At 37.8% G+C, this 19,395-nt stretch overlaps 1 protein-coding gene across 9 annotated transcripts in view; it reads left to right on the top strand.

Moving 5' to 3' along the window:
- Positions 1-17,808, top strand: part of CTBP1 (C-terminal binding protein 1) — a 248,124-nt gene extending 230,316 nt beyond the window's left edge. For 8 of the 9 annotated variants that reach the window (XM_074865540.1, XM_074865539.1, XM_074865546.1 and 5 more), the window contains 5 exons: positions 715-929; positions 4,845-4,975; positions 7,098-7,225; positions 10,613-10,730; positions 16,331-17,808. In XM_074865540.1, coding sequence (XP_074721641.1) covers positions 715-929; positions 4,845-4,975; positions 7,098-7,225; positions 10,613-10,730; positions 16,331-16,517 — 779 coding nt within the window. In that variant the 3' untranslated portion in view covers positions 16,518-17,808. The remainder of the gene's footprint in view (positions 1-714; positions 930-4,844; positions 4,976-7,097; positions 7,226-10,612; positions 10,731-16,330) is intronic. The other variant, XM_074865541.1, reaches the window with a different exon arrangement.
- Positions 17,809-19,395: the final 1,587 nt, after the last annotated feature.

Below are 19,395 nucleotides of genomic sequence, written 5' to 3'. Positions count from 1 at the left end.
GAAATATGACAGTAAGGAAAGTGGAACAGAGAAGAGCTAAGGTCAATGTGAATACCAAATGGTACTGCACTCTTCTTGACTAGGTGCCATATGATGGACTGTATTTATTCATCATTTAGTCAGATGGATACAAAATTTTTTAAAGCCTTAGATGACAGGATTCTTGTAGGCATTTTAATGCTGAAAAGATGTTATTTAAAATAAAAGAAAATACTAGTTTAGAAAGGAGATTCCATGCATTGAGAATGATTGAGCTTCAGATTAAACAAATTATCTTTTATTGCATCCATTTTTGAGGATTAATTTTATAGCTTTTTATTAAAGCCAGCTGGTCTGACATGGATAAGAGTAAGTCCTTGGCAGGATGCATTCACAAGCAGTAGTGTTTTACCATAAACAGGCCCAGCAGGCAAGCCCTTGTATTACACAGATTATTGCAGATTATGTGACATCTTTTGGCATTTCATATCTCAGGTTGCAAAAGGTGCAAACCTCCTGCTTTGTTTTGAACAAGGCAATGTGAAACAGCCCAGATGTAACATTTCTGATCTTAGTGATGATTTCAAGTGAGATGGGAGCCGCCTCGTTTTTATTGTCTTCCACTTGCTGTACAAAGGAGTATGGTTTGATACAAGTGTTTGCAGTAGGTTGGAGGAGGCTACCTTAGACCAGCTGCTTCACATCTGTTCTCATTGCATGTTTATCTTGTTCTAGGGCGTGTTGGGCAAGCAGTAGCACTACGTGCCAAAGCCTTTGGCTTCAGTGTGATTTTCTATGACCCATACCTCTCAGATGGCATGGAGCGTGCTCTGGGACTGCAGCGGGTGAGCACTTTGCAGGACCTGCTGTTCCACAGTGACTGTGTTACCCTGCACTGCAACTTGAATGAACACAATCATCATCTTATTAATGACTTCACCATAAAGCAGGTAATAATCGCTGTGGGCACCCTCCACACCGGTGCTGGTGGCTGACAGAGTATAGCATTTATTTATGTAAACAGGCAGATTCTCATTTGAAAGAAATTTCTTTCCCTTTTGCTGCTTTGAGATCAAGCAGGTTTATAACTGATCAGGAAATATCTGGTGGCTTATGTATTGCTGTTGTTGTGGTTTTTGCGCAGTAACATTGCATTTGTGGAAGTAATTTGCTCTTCTTAATGTTGCTCTGATTAATAAAGTTGTATTTATGTAAAAGCACTTTTTCTATGTCTTCTGGTAGCTACTTCCTTTACCTGTGTATTTCCAGATAGCAATTCTGCCTTTCACTCTTGTTCCTCGGTTTGAGTTCTTTAGATGCAATTTAAGGATTATGACTAAATGGCTCCCCCCTGTGCTCAGTCCTGATGCTTGCAGAGCGCTTCATGGATGGATCGCATTTACAGCATTGCATTATTTGGAAAAATAATGTTTCTTGGAATTAGTACTAACCTGTCCCTAGGTTTTAGGTAATATTAAAATAATTTCCAAATCTAGGTGTAGTAACTGCTCTGCTATTGACTAATTTGATAGTAGGCTTTTTCATTAAATGTCTAGCCTCTGACTCCAACCTCAGTGTAGGTAACAGCCAGAAATACAACACTGAAATGTAAGAATTTAAATAGTCTACAGGAAAGAAACTCTTAAGATATAATAGTTGGTGTTTCTGGGTTTTATATATTTAGTGTTCATATGTGTTGGTAACAATGACAGTAGCACTCTTTTGCAGTAAAATCATTGCTTGGCTTCTGAGACATAGTTTGCACCTACTATTGCACTTCAGGAGAACTGAAGTAACTACTGAACATGTAGGATCATGGCATAAAACTGACAATATAACACACTTCTTGATTTGAGAGTTTAGGAATTTGGCAGATCCAGCCCAACATAAAATCAGGGTTTGGGATTTAAAACTCTAAAAAATTAAGAAGTTTAAAATGCAAATCTGTGAGAGAACAGAGCTGTGTCACCCTGCCCTGAATGTTCTCTTCTGTTGTGTGCTCAGGTATGTTTAATGGTTATTACATGGTTAGATGTCTTTGCAAGAGACATCTAGACCCAAACAGCACCACACTGAATTCAATGGGACTCTCTAGAGGCTTAGCAGTGGTCTCATTATACAGTGGACTGTGAAACTTGGGCCAGTGTGTAACAGGAAGTTTGTGAGTAGAGGTGGATAAATGTGATGAGCTTTGGAGAGGACTTAGTGCATTAATCGGAGAAACAAACGAAACAAAATATGTTAAAACTGGGTGATACCATCTGAAATGAAATGCATATAATAAAGTCTGTACTGGAAAGGATATCTTAAACATTTATCTTGCTATTTGTTATCCTTCATGATTAAAGCAAGAATTAAAATGTTAGAAAATACTTCTTGCTTTGGATAAAAGTTTGGGTGAAGCAGTCTGTATTGCAACAGCTGATGTAAAAACCACAGAATTGTAGCACCTCTGACTGCTTAGTTTTCATAGAACAGATCTTCTGAATATGTATCAAAAAGAGCAGAATACCTTTTTTTAGGGTCACATTTTAGAGTTGGCCTAAATTTTTTAGAGCGCGTTGCATGCCACTTCTGTCTAATATTGCATGCTCATGTAATAACCAGTGGTTTATCTAAATAAAGTATGGAGAAGTATGGTGCATCTCATTTCACTAAAGTCTCACCCTGAATTTTGTTTAGAATCTGAAATTATATATAACCTTTACATGTCTTTGAAAATTGGTGTCAGTCTCTCTTTCAGTAGCTTTTCCCTTTAATTAGTCAGCATTCTGCCTAGCCGTCATGCTTGGCCTTGTAGTCCCAGAGTAGCTCAGAGAAGTGTTTCAAGCTTGTGTTTATTGAACCCACGGTAATCAAGTCCTCTTAAGAGAAGCTGAGTTCATCTTTAGTTGTACAGATTTGAGAAAGAGACGCTGCAATTTAAACACAATACATTTTTAAAGCAGCTATGCAGGTTTAGTGTAGGTGAATCTAAGAGCTGTCAGCAGTTCTAGCTGTGAAGCTCTTTCAAGCTTCCACCTATTGTTAAGGGTCATCTCCAGCTGCATCCACCCTTATAGTTTATCATGAGTCATATAATTCATTCTCACTAGAACACGTTTATGCAGCCATGTTCTGTTTGATTTGGAATTGTCTTAGTACTAGCTTTAGAGTTTTGTAAATAGTCCTAAAATGAAAACTCAAGCAAGGTTATTAAGGTTGGACAGAAGATTTTAGCAAGGTTCACTTTGATTAAAATTCTCAAGTCCTTCAAAGGGCATATAAATACACTAGGCTACACTTAAAACTCAAGTTACCTGTTTGCAGGAGCACAGAAATAGGAAGGGTGTATAAGTTCTGACAAGCCTCTATGGCATGTCTGCACAGCAGATGTGATTGTCACTTGGCTGAGCCCTCCTGGGCTAGTTTTAATCTAGTTCTCTCAGCTGATTTAAGTAGTGGAGATGCAGTGATAGTTCCCATCAGGACATCTTGTTACTAGACCAACTTAAGATCATACCACCATTTGTTCACTGTTCTAATTCCCAAGTTAATTACATAAAGCTAAAAGAAGTATCCCTTAGTTCTGCTCCTGTAAGTGGACTTTGGTTTTGCTATACAGACCAGTGGATGGTTCTCCTGTAAGCCCAAGAGTCTGCAAATGGAGAGAGGCAGGGCCACACTAAACCCAGTGAGTTGGCCAGTAAAATGTGGGATTTTTTTCTTACAGCCTTACTGCAAGCATATGCATGTTAATTGTTTAGTAATTCCTATGATCTCATTCATGTAAAAAAAAATTCTTGTAGCTGAGTTTCATCTAAACCTCCTTGTTCATGAATTTCATACTTCAAATCAGGCTTTCAGAGTAAGGATCCATTTACATAAGCTTTAGCTTGATGTGTAGGTTTCAATTAGTTGACTTGGTGTCAAAATGTTGGGGTTTTCTTGTTCTTACGGTGAGAGATGAACTGAGTACAAAATGAGATTTTTTTTTTATTGTTCATCTTCACCATGGTTCCTGCTCTTCATGCACTTACCTTCATGCACAGAAATGCTTCTGAGATCAGAAGCTGTATGAAATATTAGGGTGGCTGGAAGCAGGATGTAGTAATTTATTTTTTTTCCGTACCATCTCTCTTATTTAAACCGCCACTTTGTTTTCATGTTGTGGATATATTATGGTGTAAATTCTTGTAGTTCTCCCCACACAGTGTCATCTACAATGCTAATCTGCACAGTGCACAGCACAGCTTCTCTCCTGGGCACACAGCGTTCTCAACCAAATTCATTTTCATGCCTTTTAATTGAATAATACACAAATTCTTTAGACCTTTATTTGAAAAGTCTCACAGGGAGGAGGAAGCTGAAGTAACAAAAATAAATAAAACATAGATCGACTGTGTTTTGGCAACTAAAGGGAAAAGTGTTTGAAAATCCAAAAGCATTGATTTTTCTGAGAAATTCATGTAGGCTTTTATTTGTGTGAAAGTTTAAAACCACAAAATATGAATTTGTTTAAGAATGTGCTGTAGTTTCTGTCTCATGCAATTTCACAGTGAAATAAAAAGGCATAAAATGATCTGTCACTTTCATATGCACAGTTGTATCTTTTGATCATGTTACTGCACAATATCTGAAAACGCTTTTATTAAAAGACACTACTTACAAGAAACAAAAGGTTATTAAGTGCTGTGAAATAGCATTTTGTTAGAAGCATCACGTTTTGTGGTACTTTCCAATGGAAAGGGAAGACAACTGTTACAGGTTAAACCAGCTGAATAGCCTTTGTTGTAATGGATGCTTCTTTTGAGTAAAAAATAATGCCACAACGATTTTATTTCATTTATTTTTATTTCATCATTCTTGTTTTTAACTTTCCCTAGATGAGACAAGGGGCTTTCCTGGTCAACACAGCTCGAGGTGGGTTAGTAGACGAAAAAGCACTTGCACAGGCCCTGAAGGAAGGAAGGATACGAGGGGCAGCCTTAGATGTACATGAGTCAGAACCATTCAGGTGCTTTTCCTTTTCTTTTCTTTTTATTTTGTTCACTTTCTTATTTTTAAGTCTTAGTGCATGATACAATCAACAGCAACAAGTAAATTGAGTTTTCCCTTCATTTGGTAGCTAAATACTCCTTAGTAAAGCAACGTGAATCTGTGCAGCACTGGACTAATGCAAATGTAGATGGAGCTTGTGTATGTGGTCAGAAGTGAAAAAAGTGACATCCAAGATTTAATTATTGTAAAAAAAAATCCAATTAGTTTATGTAGTAGAAATAGCAGGGACTTGGGTTCAAATCCTGGGCATGGCTTTGAGGGGAGTGCTCATTTGTCATTGATGCAACTCTGGAGGCAACTAATGTTGATGTCTGAGAAGGCAAAGAGTTGGGATTTGGTGTGAGAAATAACTACTTTATGACACCTTTCTGGAGGAAAAGACATACTCTTGTCCAAATTGCCTCTGCAGGAAAGACACGAATTTAACAGGTTGCACAAAAAGTTAAGAGAAGGAAGGTGGTCAGTGTGCAGGTTTTGTTTTGTTTTACCCTTTATCAGGGGAGTAGTAACTCTGCTGTCGTTAGCAGAGCTGGTAGCACAAGCCTTAGTTTTTGAATGACACCAAGTCACACCAGGTGACTTTTTGAAGTCCAGTGTTTTAGGCAGAACTGTACCACTCCCCAGAGTGGCATTGGTATTATATCATCAGCACTCCTAATCAGAAACAAGCCTATTTGATATGTCCTTGGGTCTTGAGCCTGACTTCTGAGTTACAGTTGAGAATAGACTGCTTTAGTGCTTGTATGTGACAAGCCTTTTTCAGTTGTTCAGTCTCGGCAAGGAAAAATGGACTGGAACAATCCACATAAGTTTTTGAAGAGGAACAGATTCAGGACTTGAGGGCAGGTTGCAAAGACTGGGGAGAGGACAGTTTCTCTCGTATCAGCTTGCTGGGGGAATAGAAGCTTTAAAAAAACAGAATAGTATCCTTTTAGGTAGAATCTTTATCTACTGAGACACAATGCCACATCACAAATATTCAATTTTATTTATGCATACCCTGCATTCATTTACTTCTAAATGTAGTCATTACAATGCAGTAGTGCTGTGCAAAGCCAGGGTCTGACAGCTCAAGGGACTTTCAGCTACATACATTCTTCCCAATTCAGATCTCAGATCTGCACAAGCAGACCGTTGCACCTATAGGAAGCCCCATTTACTGCATGGAGATGCCATCTGCAGAGATTCAGTTGCAGGATTACAGCCACAATTTCCTTTGGCTTCAGTGCTGCATGTCTATCTGATCGCAGCATGCAACTCTTTATTCAGGAGTTTTGCCAGATATTTTGATGTTTATTGAACTACAGATAAAATCTATCAGTTTATGAATTGTGACCAACTCTGAAAGCACGCTTTTGTCTTAAAATATTTGTTCTCCTGTTGTTACAATTGACTGTAAGATTATTAAAACTGGAAATAAGTAGGAGGAGCAAGTTTCCATTATTTTCAGTTTCTTTACTCTGTGATAGCACTTTTACACAGATTTATTGCTTTCCCTAAAAATCAATCTGTAAAGTAAATTTCCTTCTTTCTGTGGAGAAAAATAGTTAAAATAACAAAAAACCCCTAAACCCTGAATTATCAAAAAAACGTTGAGGCTGCTGATGGACACAATTATTTGGAAATAATTGTAAGATTTTTTTTCTTTAAATGACTAAATGTCTCATTGACATTGACTCTTGAGAGAACAGAGCATTGTTGGCTAATGCAGTAAAACTGCGGTGAAATGGACAAATGGAATGGCATCCTGAATTGATTTGGGTCTTGCTTTATGCATTTCTGCACCAGAACTGGAGTAGCGTAGTGGCTGTAGTTAGCAATAAGTGCATTGGACAGAAGCTAATGTTGCTACTATAATTAGGTTCTATCCTTTGAGTCTATGAGAGGTGATTGTTGCTTATTTATACCATGAATAGTGTCTTAAATTAAAAGCAAACCCAACAAGGTATAGAAATGCAATTCTTTTCTGTTGTAGTAATTAATCTGTGTATGTACAAATCCCATCTGGATTCCCCACCCCCACCCCTTCCCCCCCCAATATTTTTTGTCATTTGATCTTGTTTTAAATCTTCATTTAGCTTTAGTCAGGGCCCCTTGAAGGATGCACCAAACCTGATCTGTACCCCACACGCAGCCTGGTATAGTGAACAAGCCTCAATTGAGATGCGGGAGGAAGCAGCACGAGAGATCCGAAGGGCGATCACAGGTACTAACCTTATTAGCTCCTTCACTGCATATTTCTTTTTAAGAAACTTTTTCATTCTTCGGTCTTGAAAGATGCTGAAAAGAACCAACCTTAGGTTTTGTTTACCATTTCTAATATTTGGAACGTAGAAATGAGCAAATACCCACTAAGTCTTAGAACTGGAACAGATCATTTTGGAGGCTCATTGCAATTGCAGAGAAGGCAGGCACTGCAAAATAAATACTTTTACCGTATAACAGAAATGTGTGAAAAATATATGTGAAAAATGCACTTTTTTTCTTGTTGTTGCTTGTAAATATTACCCACTTGATGGGTTTGACTGCAAGTCATCTAGATATTGCTGGTATCTTTCATAGGTTTTCCTAAGTGCCCCCTTATACTTGTCATGAGCAGTTCTGTTTCCTTTATTCTTTTCTCTTTGGCTCCTTTGTATTTTCCAAAGTTCATCCAAGTTTGTCTTAGAGGACAGTCTGGAATTTCAGTGTCTTTAAGTCTGTAATGTTCAGAAATAAAGCATCTAGAGCTTCATGCTGTTCCTAGTAATGCTTATATCTCCACAAGTCATTCTCTACATCAAAACAAAGTTTTCAGTATTCTGTTGTGAGAATACTGTATTTTAGATGTTCCTGTCTTTAAAGCATTGCTAAAGAAGTCTGACATTTTAAAGAGCAAAGTCTCTTTGTTATATAACTACCATGTAATTGTGAACTCTTCACATAAGAGAAAACAGTTATGTCTTGAACATGCACTGCTAATAAATAAAATGAGGAGAGTGAGCCATTTGGCATTGGTTTGAATCCCTTGTAGCCTAAAATAAAAGGAAGGATTTTCATACTGGAAAATGATTCATTAAGCACTAATGTTCTCTCTTTAGTAGGACTTTGCTGTTTCCCCCTTGGCAGTATAGACCGAATGCTCTGCAGACATGAAGGGCCATCTGTGTCACCTTGAGAGTAGCTCAGTGCCAACACACTGCTCTGCTATACAACAGCACTAGCAGTAGCTTTGCCTGTATCTTGTGCCTGGAGAGGCTGGGCAATTTAGTTTCACTTACAGCCTGTGCAGAAAGAAGATTCTCCTGGATGGTGATTAAAGGCACCTCTTAAAACTCCTGATCCAAATTGCCCTTTACAGGACTATTTCTCTCTGTTTTAGAGGTAACTTAAAGACTCTGACCATCCCATTGTTGGAATTGGTCCTTGTGCTTATACTCCAGCAGAACTCTAATAGTACATTCATTAAGCTGTTGTATAACTATTTCCTGCTCCCAGATAGCTCTGGGAGAGATTGCACAAGCTAGCATACAGTACCTACTTGGGGCATGATTGATGTGCAAATAGGCATTAATAGGCTAAGATCTGAAAACTGAGTAAGTCAGCTGTAGGGAGCTAGTTTTATGTTAAATGCTGTGCAATAGCCCAAACATACGTGCCTGGGATGACAGACCTATATTTTCTTAAAGTGTGTGATTGTGCTATCGGCAATCTGTATCATTAATTTGTATTGAAGCTGTCAGCACTTCAGTGTCTGCACATGGTTTGTAGTAAGATCAAACTGAGGCTAACATTAGGGAGGTGAGAATGACATTGAATTGCAGTGAAACAAATGTAGGAAAGATACAGGAAGTATGGGATAAAGCTGGATGTGTGAAAGCCATAGGGGAACACAGAGTGTAGAGAGAGAAACTAATTGGAAAAAGGTGTACAGTGAAGGAATGCAGGCTATGACTACCATCTGATGATAAAGATATTAAGTAGTTATGCTCTTACCAAAAAGTCAATGACATTCTGATGTATAAAATAAAAATAATAAGCAGAGATTAAATATCTTTAAATACATTTTTGAACATCAAAGCATTCAAAGTATTAAATAAGGAGAACCACTGAAAACAGTAATGGAAGAAATGGGAAGGCAAGCATGTCAAGTGAAAAAGATCTTTACAAGTTTAAAATAAATATGGGTTTGTGAGGGGAGACTAGTAGAACATACCTACCGAAGTTAGAAAAATGAAGAAAGAGGGGCAAGGAGGAAGACGTGATTGCAGTTTAAAAATACTTGAGAAGGATAAGTATCAGAAGAAGAAAGATACTGCTTAAATTTATGGACAATTTTGGTAGAAGTTTAGATGGATGTATATTTCAGCTAAATTTAGAAGATGATTTCTAATTAGGAGAACGGTAGTAATTCACCCATAATGGGGCATGTACCTCATCTTGTCCGAAATGAAACTAAGAAGCCCTTTCGGCTTGTGCATAGCACAGGTGGGAAGCTTTAGTGACATAAGTGCAAGTCACGGAGTAACAAGTATTTGATGTTATCCACTAGACAAAAAGCAATTCTGTGGAAAGGCTTTTCTACACCCCCATTGTGGCCAGGCTGATGGATAGAAAAAAAAGGCAGAGAGTAGTGAAGTCCTTAATCAAATTTCCAGTAGGAAGTTGGAGACAAAAAGCCTGAATTCTTTAATGATGGAGCATGGCCAGTGTTTGAAAGCATTTCTGGAGTACTGTTGCCAGCAGTAGTAGGGGTAGACTGCAAATGCACAGTAAGATTAAACTTTAGAAAAGATACATTAAAACAGATGTCGGAAAAAACACAGGCTCCAATTGATCTCCCATTGAAATAGGTGGAAATATTCCTGTTGCCATGAAGCAAATGTGTGTCGTATCTGTTCATGTCATTTTTTGCAGGGCTGGAGGTAGTTCTGCAGAAGACAGTCAAAGAATTGTCCAGTATGTGCTGAATCAGGTTGACAGATTTTCCAGTATCTGTGTCTTCAAACTTCAGTTATACTTCAGAGGTTTTGCATAAGTTTTGAAGCAATGAAGAAGGGAGTTTACTGGTGTATGTTTATTTTTGTAGGAAAGAAAGAGATGGCTGAGGATTAATACATTATAGTAAATGAATGTGAAGAGCAGTTGAGATAAAGAAGAAGATCAGGACAGGAAAAAAGTGTGTCGGTTATATTCAGGTTTATAGCAAAATTCCATTCAGAATCCTGCATTCTTCAGTAAGGATTTTTATTGCTGTTACACGTGGAGGGAAAAGGAGGAAAGTGAAGACAGAGAGCAGGAGGCTACATGACTGAATTTGAGCAGCCATGCTCTATATTCAAATTTTAGCTTCCTGGAAAGCATGAATCTTGTTGATCATGGTTTTATTGAGACCCTGTATACAAAAGACGAAGAGAGACAGAGAAATCAAAATTACTCAGAGCATTTTAACCATTATTGACGAAGTCCCAGACAAAAGATGAAAAAAAAGCTCTTAGTGTGATTTTATGTATTGATTTAAATATGCAAATAACTATTTTTAGCATAGATACATTAAGAACATAAAGCATACTATTTTTAGGTTTTTTATTTCCTCTCCTTCACTTCGTCCTAGGTCGTATTCCAGACAGTCTGAAAAACTGTGTTAACAAAGATCATTTGACTGCAGCTACACATTGGGCCAGCATGGATCCCGGAGTTGTTCATCCAGAGCTTAATGGTGCTGCATACAGGTAAGCGTGCTGCAGGTGTAAAAGAAATGCCTCCTTAATTCAGAGGTAGGTATTCTAGAATAAATAAAAGACCTCCTGTTAATAAACGAAGTGGTTTTGAATTAGGCCCCAGATATATTGTTTTCATGATTGTTGCATTCAGGAGAATAATCTTGTTTTGCTAGTTGAAGTCAGTCATGCAGTGCCTCAGTACGTTTCCTTTTCTTATCTTGTTTTGTGTGATTAGCAATATCTGAACAATACACAGGTTTTTGTATATTCAAGTAAACCAATTCTGGTCATCTCCAGTGAGTGCAGTGGAAGTTTGTGTTCCTTTTGCCTAAGGTAATGATGCAGCTGTAGGTTACAGAAAGACTTTCAATAATAAACTATTGTTCCATGGTTTTGTGGCCTCCAGACACATGAAAGAACAAATAACTCAATAGTGAATACAGTGGAATAGCCTGTGGTGATTATGAAAATATGTTTAAAATAGTGTTTTCTAAATTATATGTTTAATTTTTAAGCAAAAGCATTTGAGGGACTTGTATTCTTAATCAACTGTGAAAGCAGCTCTTAATAATTAATAGAAAGGGGCAATTTTTTACATCTAATATGTACATTCCTTAGTTACTTTGTTTGCTTGAGAGTCTTTTTCTGTCCCTTTATCCCTAGCAGCTGTTCTAGCAGCAGATTTTTCCTAGTAGCCAGCTTCACACAATTTTTATTTAAGAAAAACATATGCAATTTTTTATCTTCCAGTATGGTATTTATTCATAAATAGGATGAAAGTGGCAGAGAAAACTACAAAGAGTTGCTTCCGTCAGAGCCTTGAGGGAAGGGACAGTGCAGTCCTTTCAGTATTTTTTTATATCTCTTTGTCCTAATCTTTCTGCTGTCCTCCTTCATATATCTTTCTTATCTTTGTCCTTCTTTGGGAGGGCTACCCCATACTTTTAATACATACACAATTTTTTGTGTGTGTGTTACCCCATATGAGAACCCAGCTGTGCACTGCTGAGAAGCAAAGCTCAGTGTCCCAGTGACTTCTAACAGTCTTACCAAAAAGTGATGGAGAGATGACAGGGGGGAGTGTCACCACTCTGCCATAATCTCCTTCTCCGTACCCATAAGCGCACAAAAGGAAAAGGGTAACTTTGATTTGATCAACGTGCGTATGTCTCACATCACCCGTAGCTCTAAATATCTGAAGAAGGGTATTTTTATTTGCTTAAATGAAAAGTTCAAGCACATGTGTTCTCTCCCACACAGCATGTGGTTTCATTGACTTCAGTTTGGAGTACTCAGGATAGAGCTGAATGCAACTAAGGCTTAAAGGCAGGTGTTGCTGAACTGGGGGTAATAACTCCAAGGCTCTTATGGCAGTTAAGAACAGGGTTGCATGCCCAAATAAAATAAAGTTTGTTCTCATTTTGGGGGTCACAAGTTGAGCAGAAGCAGGCTTCACAGCTAGAAATGGATTTTAACTTAGGAATGTTTTGGGAGTTAATGATTTACAAGGTAAAGACCATATGTATTTAATTTAAGCAGGATAAACACAGAACTGAATGACTTTTTTAGACTTTGCTTCAGTCAGTTTTTTCAATAAAGAAAACTCATCGTAAATAAATTCTGACTTCACAGTGCTTTTCAAATGCAAAATAAAACTCATTTTGGAAATTTTGAGGGAGAAGTTCAGAGTCATACAACAAATTGTAAAAGCTTTTTGGAGGGGTTATAGAATAGTGTTTGAGTGTGGGTGAAGGCGGTTACTATTTTGTGCAGTATAAAATAAGTGGAGCTTGAAACTCGGGCTTTATGAAGAAATTGGTTTCAGTAGCAGTAGTAGTTCCTACCTGGACTAAGTACAGAATTTGAATTGATTTTTTTGAAACAAATTTTTCTGTCTTTTCTTTGCAGTCTGAGATCACGTTCAACTGAGTTCTGAAGTCTTTCACAGGCAGTATGATGTTTCAGATGTGCTAATAACTGTATCAATAGTCATGTAATTGAATTAGAAGATAAGACCCGGGATAATAATTTATATGTTAAAAAACACAAATAGCTCTTTCGGTGAATGAAAATTAAGGAGGCTGTTTTATTCTGGATATATCACTTACTTGTATTTTGATGTAGGATGGAACTCTTAAATTACCAGATATTATCACAAGCAAAGAACATTGAGCATTAATCAGCAAAATATAATCTAGATCTTCTGAATATCATCATATTCTGTGGAAAACAAAACCATTTACTCTGTGAAATGCAAGACGCCTTATCAGCACAAAAGATCAAGCAAACGGGATCTATCCCATGAGTAAAGATTAACGATATTCCTGAGAAGGAACTATTTGTAGTAGTCTCGGTGAAGCAGCATAATATACCCTGGTTTTGTGTTATTACTGTGTATTTGTTAGTGAGCTGCCTGTTAAATAACCCCCTGCCATTTCCTGTGTTACAGAGCGTGCAGGTTATAGGCAAAGTGAAATTCAACAGCCAGTAAACAGTGATTGTGCAATTTATAGACATGTTGACATATTTTTCTGCCTTCTAACAGGTAGAAGATGAGAATACCCAGGTACTGAGGAGGTACTTGGATGAGAATAGTTAGATGTTGATAATTCAGAAGTTATTTCATGTTGAGGTATTTCTCTAGTGACTTTCAGACTGTAATGTAAGATAACAGCATGCACTTAAATTTTTAAGCTCTTTTAGGACAGACTCAGTTTCTTGAAAGGAGCTTAACACAGTGAGTTCAAGGTGCTTCTGTAGTTTAAAAAATAAAGGAGATTAACATGGAAATTAAAGTTGCCTTTCAGTTGTAATTAGTAGGGCTACTGTATTTTTCTTTGTAAATTAAGACTATGTGGGGGAAGGAAGAACATGAAGTAGCAGAGGAGGAGTAACTCGGAGGTGTAACTCATCTCTTGTTTCTGCTTTCATGAAAATGTAATTCAGTGGACATTTTACCTGGAAAACATTTCATCTTACTGCTGCCAGAGAAGGAAGATGGGGACCAACTTTATGAAGTGCTGGAGGGAATGTATTTGCTGGTTAAGAATAGAAAAACAATAAAGAGCAACATAAGGGAATGTTAGGTAGGATAGAAATGCCCATGTGTAGAGGCTGTTGAACTTACATGCCCTCCTTTCAGAGTTACAATTTGAACAACAGTTATGATTAAATTAAAAAAGGGCAAAAATTTTGAAAAGAGAATGGCAAAATAGGGTTAGGAGTTGTCAAGCAAAATACAGTTTCTGTAGAGGGCTATGTTACCTCTATTTTGGCTGCTGCCATGGTGTAGCTTTAGGACAAGAAAAACAATTGTAGGGCTTTTGGATGTTACTAAGTTTGTAGGAAGCAATTGTAGGGCTTTTGGATGTTGCTAAAAGTCTGTAGGAAGCCTGTATCTGAGAAGTGCTGGCAGGTAGAATCCCAGTTGTTATAACCTGGCATCCAAGGGGAATATTTTTATATACAGAAAGAATCTTTGGAGTCAGAGGAGAATTACAGATGTGTAGTTTGAACTGCTTAATGGGTTCATAAGGTAACTGTAAATGCTCCTGGTCCAGCACCATCCATTTTCACAAGGGGAGGCTCTGACTTTTCTTCCGGAGGGAAACACAGTTGCAAAATTTGCTCTTTCCTTGATTTCTCCCAGCTCCAGTGTGTTGATGCTCGGGGAATATGTTATTAGAAAGCAGAGACTCTGTATTGGAAACAATTGCTGTGTTGGTCTTCTAAATGGAAGTTTTTGTCATGTCGTGTTGTGTTTTTTGCAAAGCACCTAGAGTAACAGATAAGCCATTTCAAAATTAAACTTGAATAAATAAAATAATACCCAGTCTGAGAGTTTTCATAGGAAATGAAGCAAATATGATTAATAAGATTCAAATTGAGGTACTGAAACAAGCAGCTAATTCCATTAGCAACCGCAAATTAATTCTAAGGAACATCTCTGGAGAAGGAATTAATGTTGGAAGCCCTGTAAATATGTGTACAATGGGGAACAAAGTTCTGGCCTACAGGTGGTGTGATCTTTCATATACTGGTTATCCATCCCAGGTCACAGTCACTGGTATGATCTGTAGGAATCTTTCTCATGATGACCAGGCCAGTATATGGTCCCTGTGCCATGTTGGATAGCCATGCTGAGCCCCTCTGGCACAGCATTTGCAAAAAGCAGTTTCCATGATGTTTCTGTGGTAGAAGAAAAAAGAACAAATAAACGTGCTTTCACCCAGCTTTTTTCATCCTCTGAGTTTTGCGTAAGTTCTGCACTAATTTTCTCTTAGATTGAGGGAATTTAGGATGAGCAGCACAAACATGCATTACTTCAGAAAAGATCCTACTGAAATGGGGTGAAATTTTCTGATGCATTCAGCGTTGAACTCTTGAGAAGAAAATCAACAGCAGAATAATGTGATATTTGAAAAAGCTTGACTAGGCTACAAGTGCCTTTTCTCGCATTTAGTTCTAAGTAAATAGTAGGATAGCAAATGTGTGGTAGGTTTGTGTGTTTAAGGCTTTTAAATGGATAATGCTCTCACTAGGATGCTTGGGTGAGCAGAATATAGCAGGAGAGAACAAGTGGTGTGGTGAGTGTGCAGCTTTGTGATGGGGAGGGGAGCCAAAGGGCCAGTGTTCAGTGGCCAGCATGAGATAGCTTGCAAAGGGGTATTGAGGTATTTGGCTAAAAAGAAAACATATTTTTGTTAAAAGTGTTCATGTGTAGCTGTTGTTCATATACAGTGCTGCAAAATACCAGTGTTCATCAAACTCATCTGAACTTTGGGATTGAAGCAGTAGATTTGCAAGACTGGTTTTAGCCTGATAATATCGAAGCCATCATAAAGTCAAGCTGAATCAGAGGGTGATTTTTTTTTTTTGGTTGAATTTGTAAAATATGTAGTCCTCAGTGTTCATCCAGATAACGAGGAATCTTTAAAACCATCCATAGTTTTTGTGTTTGCATCTCTCTTGCAGTCTGCCTAAAGCACTTGTGCTATCTATAACTAGTACTGGTTCTTTCAGACAAATACAGTGGCAAGTTTGGTGAAAAAGTTACTTGGGTGCAATAGGCTTGAATTTGTCATCTTAAGAGTGTGTGGGTATGATTTCTCTTCTGGTGGACTATCAGAAAGCTACAACTGCAGGATTAGTTTAAAGAAATAATTTTTCAAATCACAACAATGAAATTTTAAAATTTCTACATGAGAATGAAAGAGAAGAAAAATCCCTAAAGGTCAACTTGAGGAAAAGTCTTAGAGGACAGATAGGTATTGCACGGACCTATCCTGAATTACTTCTTGTTGAGGTGTACTTTGAGAGGAGCAGTACTTCCAGGTTGTTTCCATTGCTGTGCTGTCACTCATCCTATTTAACCTGAAACCTAAAGATACAATCTAGGAAACCTTTGTTTCTCATTTGGGTAAAATACAGCATCTTTTGCTTTATTTAGCAGCGTCTACCTATGGTATCTCATCTGGAGCTTAACACACTGTCTGTCTCACTGGTCTCAAAACACAAGCAGCATCTGCGTAGCTCTAGAAGGAGGCAAGGTGGGCTTTCTGGTCAGTCATCCCTTGGTTTTAATGTATGTTCTCATTTTCTTCTCTCAGCAGGTATCCCCCAGGCGTTGTAAGTGTGGCTTCAACTGGCATACCTGCAGCAGTAGAAGGAATAGTCCCCAACCCTATGTCTTTATCACACGGCCTCCCTGCTGTAGCCCACCCGCCCCATGCTCCTTCCCCCGGCCAAACTGTCAAACCAGAAGCTGATAGAGACCACCCAAGCGACCAATTGTAGCCTACGAAAACAGCATTCCCAACATCGGAGATTTCAACTTCAACATGTGGAAAACAAACAAACAAAACAAAACAAAACCCTGGATTTTGATTAAAAGCAAAACCATGAACTTACAGGAGGAGACGATTATTGTTTTAGAAACTGGTCCAATATACAGTATAAAAGGAAAAGGTGGGAGACAAAAAGAAGATTTGGAAACATTTTTTCCTCCGTATAAATTGTAGTTTGTCCCTGTCCAGTGGACTGATTCACTGTTTCTGTGTCCTATGGGTTCTTTGTTAAGCAAGAGAAGTTAGTAGTTAATTATATCATGAATGTACTTGTCTGTGTACAGTTTTTAGAACATTAAAAAGGGTTTGTTTGCTTAGCTGTCAACAAGGAAAAACATAAGGGAGGCATTCAACAAACCAATTTTGAGATTAAAAATCCTTTCTTTTATATTTTAAAACATGCCCAAAAATGAGGCAGTTGGCAAACTTCTCAGGACAATGAATTTTTCCCATTTTTCTTTCTACGCCACACAGTGCATTGTTTTTTCTACCTGCTTGTCTTATTTTTTAGAGTAATTTAGTAAACAAAAGAAAAACAGTTTCTCCTAATTTTGGCATGAATTCCCTTATTTCAAAATGAAGTCAACCTTGCAAAGAGATTTTGAGGAAAAAAAAATAAGGTTTTGTATAAACGAGCATTGTGCTTTTTGTCACCAGTTAAAGTATATATTATTGGTGGTATGCGAAAAAGGCACTAGACTACTGAAAAGTAGCAGCATTTCATTGCCTACATTGATTCCTTCCTGGTAATGTGGTAGGCTAGCAATATTTTTGGTTAAAATCATGTTTGTGACTGTAACCATTTGTATGAATTATTTTAAAGAAATAAAAATCCCAGACAAATATCATATGTGTAAAAATTTTTATTTCTAGTAACTGTTTATTCAACTTTTATTAGGTTTCTTAGCTGTAATTTTTAAACAGATGCTGTCAAGTATTTCATTTCTAGCTTTACTTTGCTCTCTGTTGTTTGTAATACTGTCTTGGAAGCTTGAAAAATAAAAAAAAAAAATAATTCTTTCCATACCATTTTTCCCTTTACATTTCGTAAATGTTGATCTTTTTTCCTGTGTTTCTAATGGAGTTTGAAATTAAGATGGATTTTGATTTGTACACCGGCATCATCAGCTACAATACGGTAACAGCTTTTATGCCACCACTGTGGGCAGAGCAGAGGAGGTACAACAACACCACAACAATAATAATAATAATAATAATAAACGTCTTTTGCCGAAGTCCAACATGAGAAGTGTCCATTGTTTTATTTGCTTTTGTGATGATGGAAGCGTGCAGCAGGACGTAATTGTATTGGCTGTATTGATGGAGTTTGTTTCTTTGAGCACAGGCAGAAGTGTTTTCAAGGCAGGTTGGATTTCAGCTGGAAGCCGGTTTGGCCTTTCCTGTGCTCCTGGATAAGATGTCCTTCATCCCTACACAGTTTCAGAAAGCAAGACAAAAGTTTAGCTGCTGCAAGAAGGAAATCCAGGATGGGCAAAAGTGAACCTGGACATAATCCTCCTCAGTAGTCTCTTGTCTGTTTGTTCACTATGAATCTGAACTAGTAACTGTGGACCTCAGTTAGTGAGTTGTTTTTATGGGATCTATGAAAAGTTACTGTCCCCCATTCCCACAAGTCTACAGAGCGGCCTCCATTTCTGTTAGGAAAATGTTAGGAGGTTGCAAATCAAGAAAGACTGAAACTTGTGCATCTGTCCCCAAGGAGCACTATATAATCTGAAATTTTTTCTCCATGGAAGAGTGGAAGGTTTTTTGCCTTGAACATTTAGAGAAAAAAAGGTCATCCATTACAATTTATTTAATAGTAAAACCATTCCTGTTCCCTCCATGAAACAAAACAGAAAACAGCCCTAAAGCTGCGAGTTATCTCAGCAAAGACACTTCTAACAACTTTGTGACCAAAAACTTTCAGAAAAGCAAATGCGGTCTCCTGCACTTGAAGTAGGATTTCATATTTCATTGGTAATTCACGTTTTAAGATGTTTCTTTGTCAGGCTGAAGATGCTGCTTTAACATATGTAAAACAAACATTGAACATCTGGCTGCAAAGAATTGCTGACAGTCTCATTTGCAACCAAATTTCTCGAGAAAAACCAAGAGGGGTTTTTCTTTTTCCTTGTTTTGCATCAGTTTGGACATGGCTAATGTAAGTAAGCTTTGTTTCCAGTGAATCAATAAATTGAACTAGAAATGAAGGGCATCAGTACTTATCGCATGCACTTCTTGGGCTCAGTTCTGACGCTTGCTGTCCTTCAACTGCGTATTTTTGAGCTGTCATCCTGCTTGCTCAGGCACAACCTTTTCCAGGATTTGAGCCTGAAATATGGCACTGATGGGTGCGATAGGGCATTGCCACTGTGGTAGTAGCATGGTCAATATTTTTATGCTAGTGCTTGAAATGTATCTTGTCAGTCTCACTGGTGGACAGTAATCCAGTTTCCTGCTTCTGTTGAAGCAGAAAGGAAAAGCCATCCAGGCAATGACAAGACTGATGGGTACTGACTTCTGGGTTATGGTCTGACAAGCTGAATTCAAAAATGAAAAACAAAAGGCTTGGAGTAAATGACTAATTGGAAAAGTATACTATAATAAACAAAGGCTGTTATGCCAGACTAACTTTTTATCTTTTATGACTGTATTTGTTGGGTAGTGGAAATGTGATTAGATTTCCTCTTGTCTGGGAAAGGATGTGCTAAACAAAGTTTAGACAGAAGAAGATGCAGTTAGTGCGAAAATATAAAATGGGGAAGGGAATGGCAGCAGAGGGCCACAGGTGACCTGAGGCGGTGTTGGAAGGTGAAGGAGGAGGT

Source organism: Strix uralensis, chromosome 4 (genome assembly GCF_047716275.1).
Source record: "Strix uralensis isolate ZFMK-TIS-50842 chromosome 4, bStrUra1, whole genome shotgun sequence".
Taxonomy (NCBI): Eukaryota; Metazoa; Chordata; class Aves; order Strigiformes; family Strigidae; genus Strix; species Strix uralensis.
The sequence above is the reverse complement of the archived record's forward strand: the minus strand, read 5'-3'. Positions and strand labels throughout refer to the sequence as shown.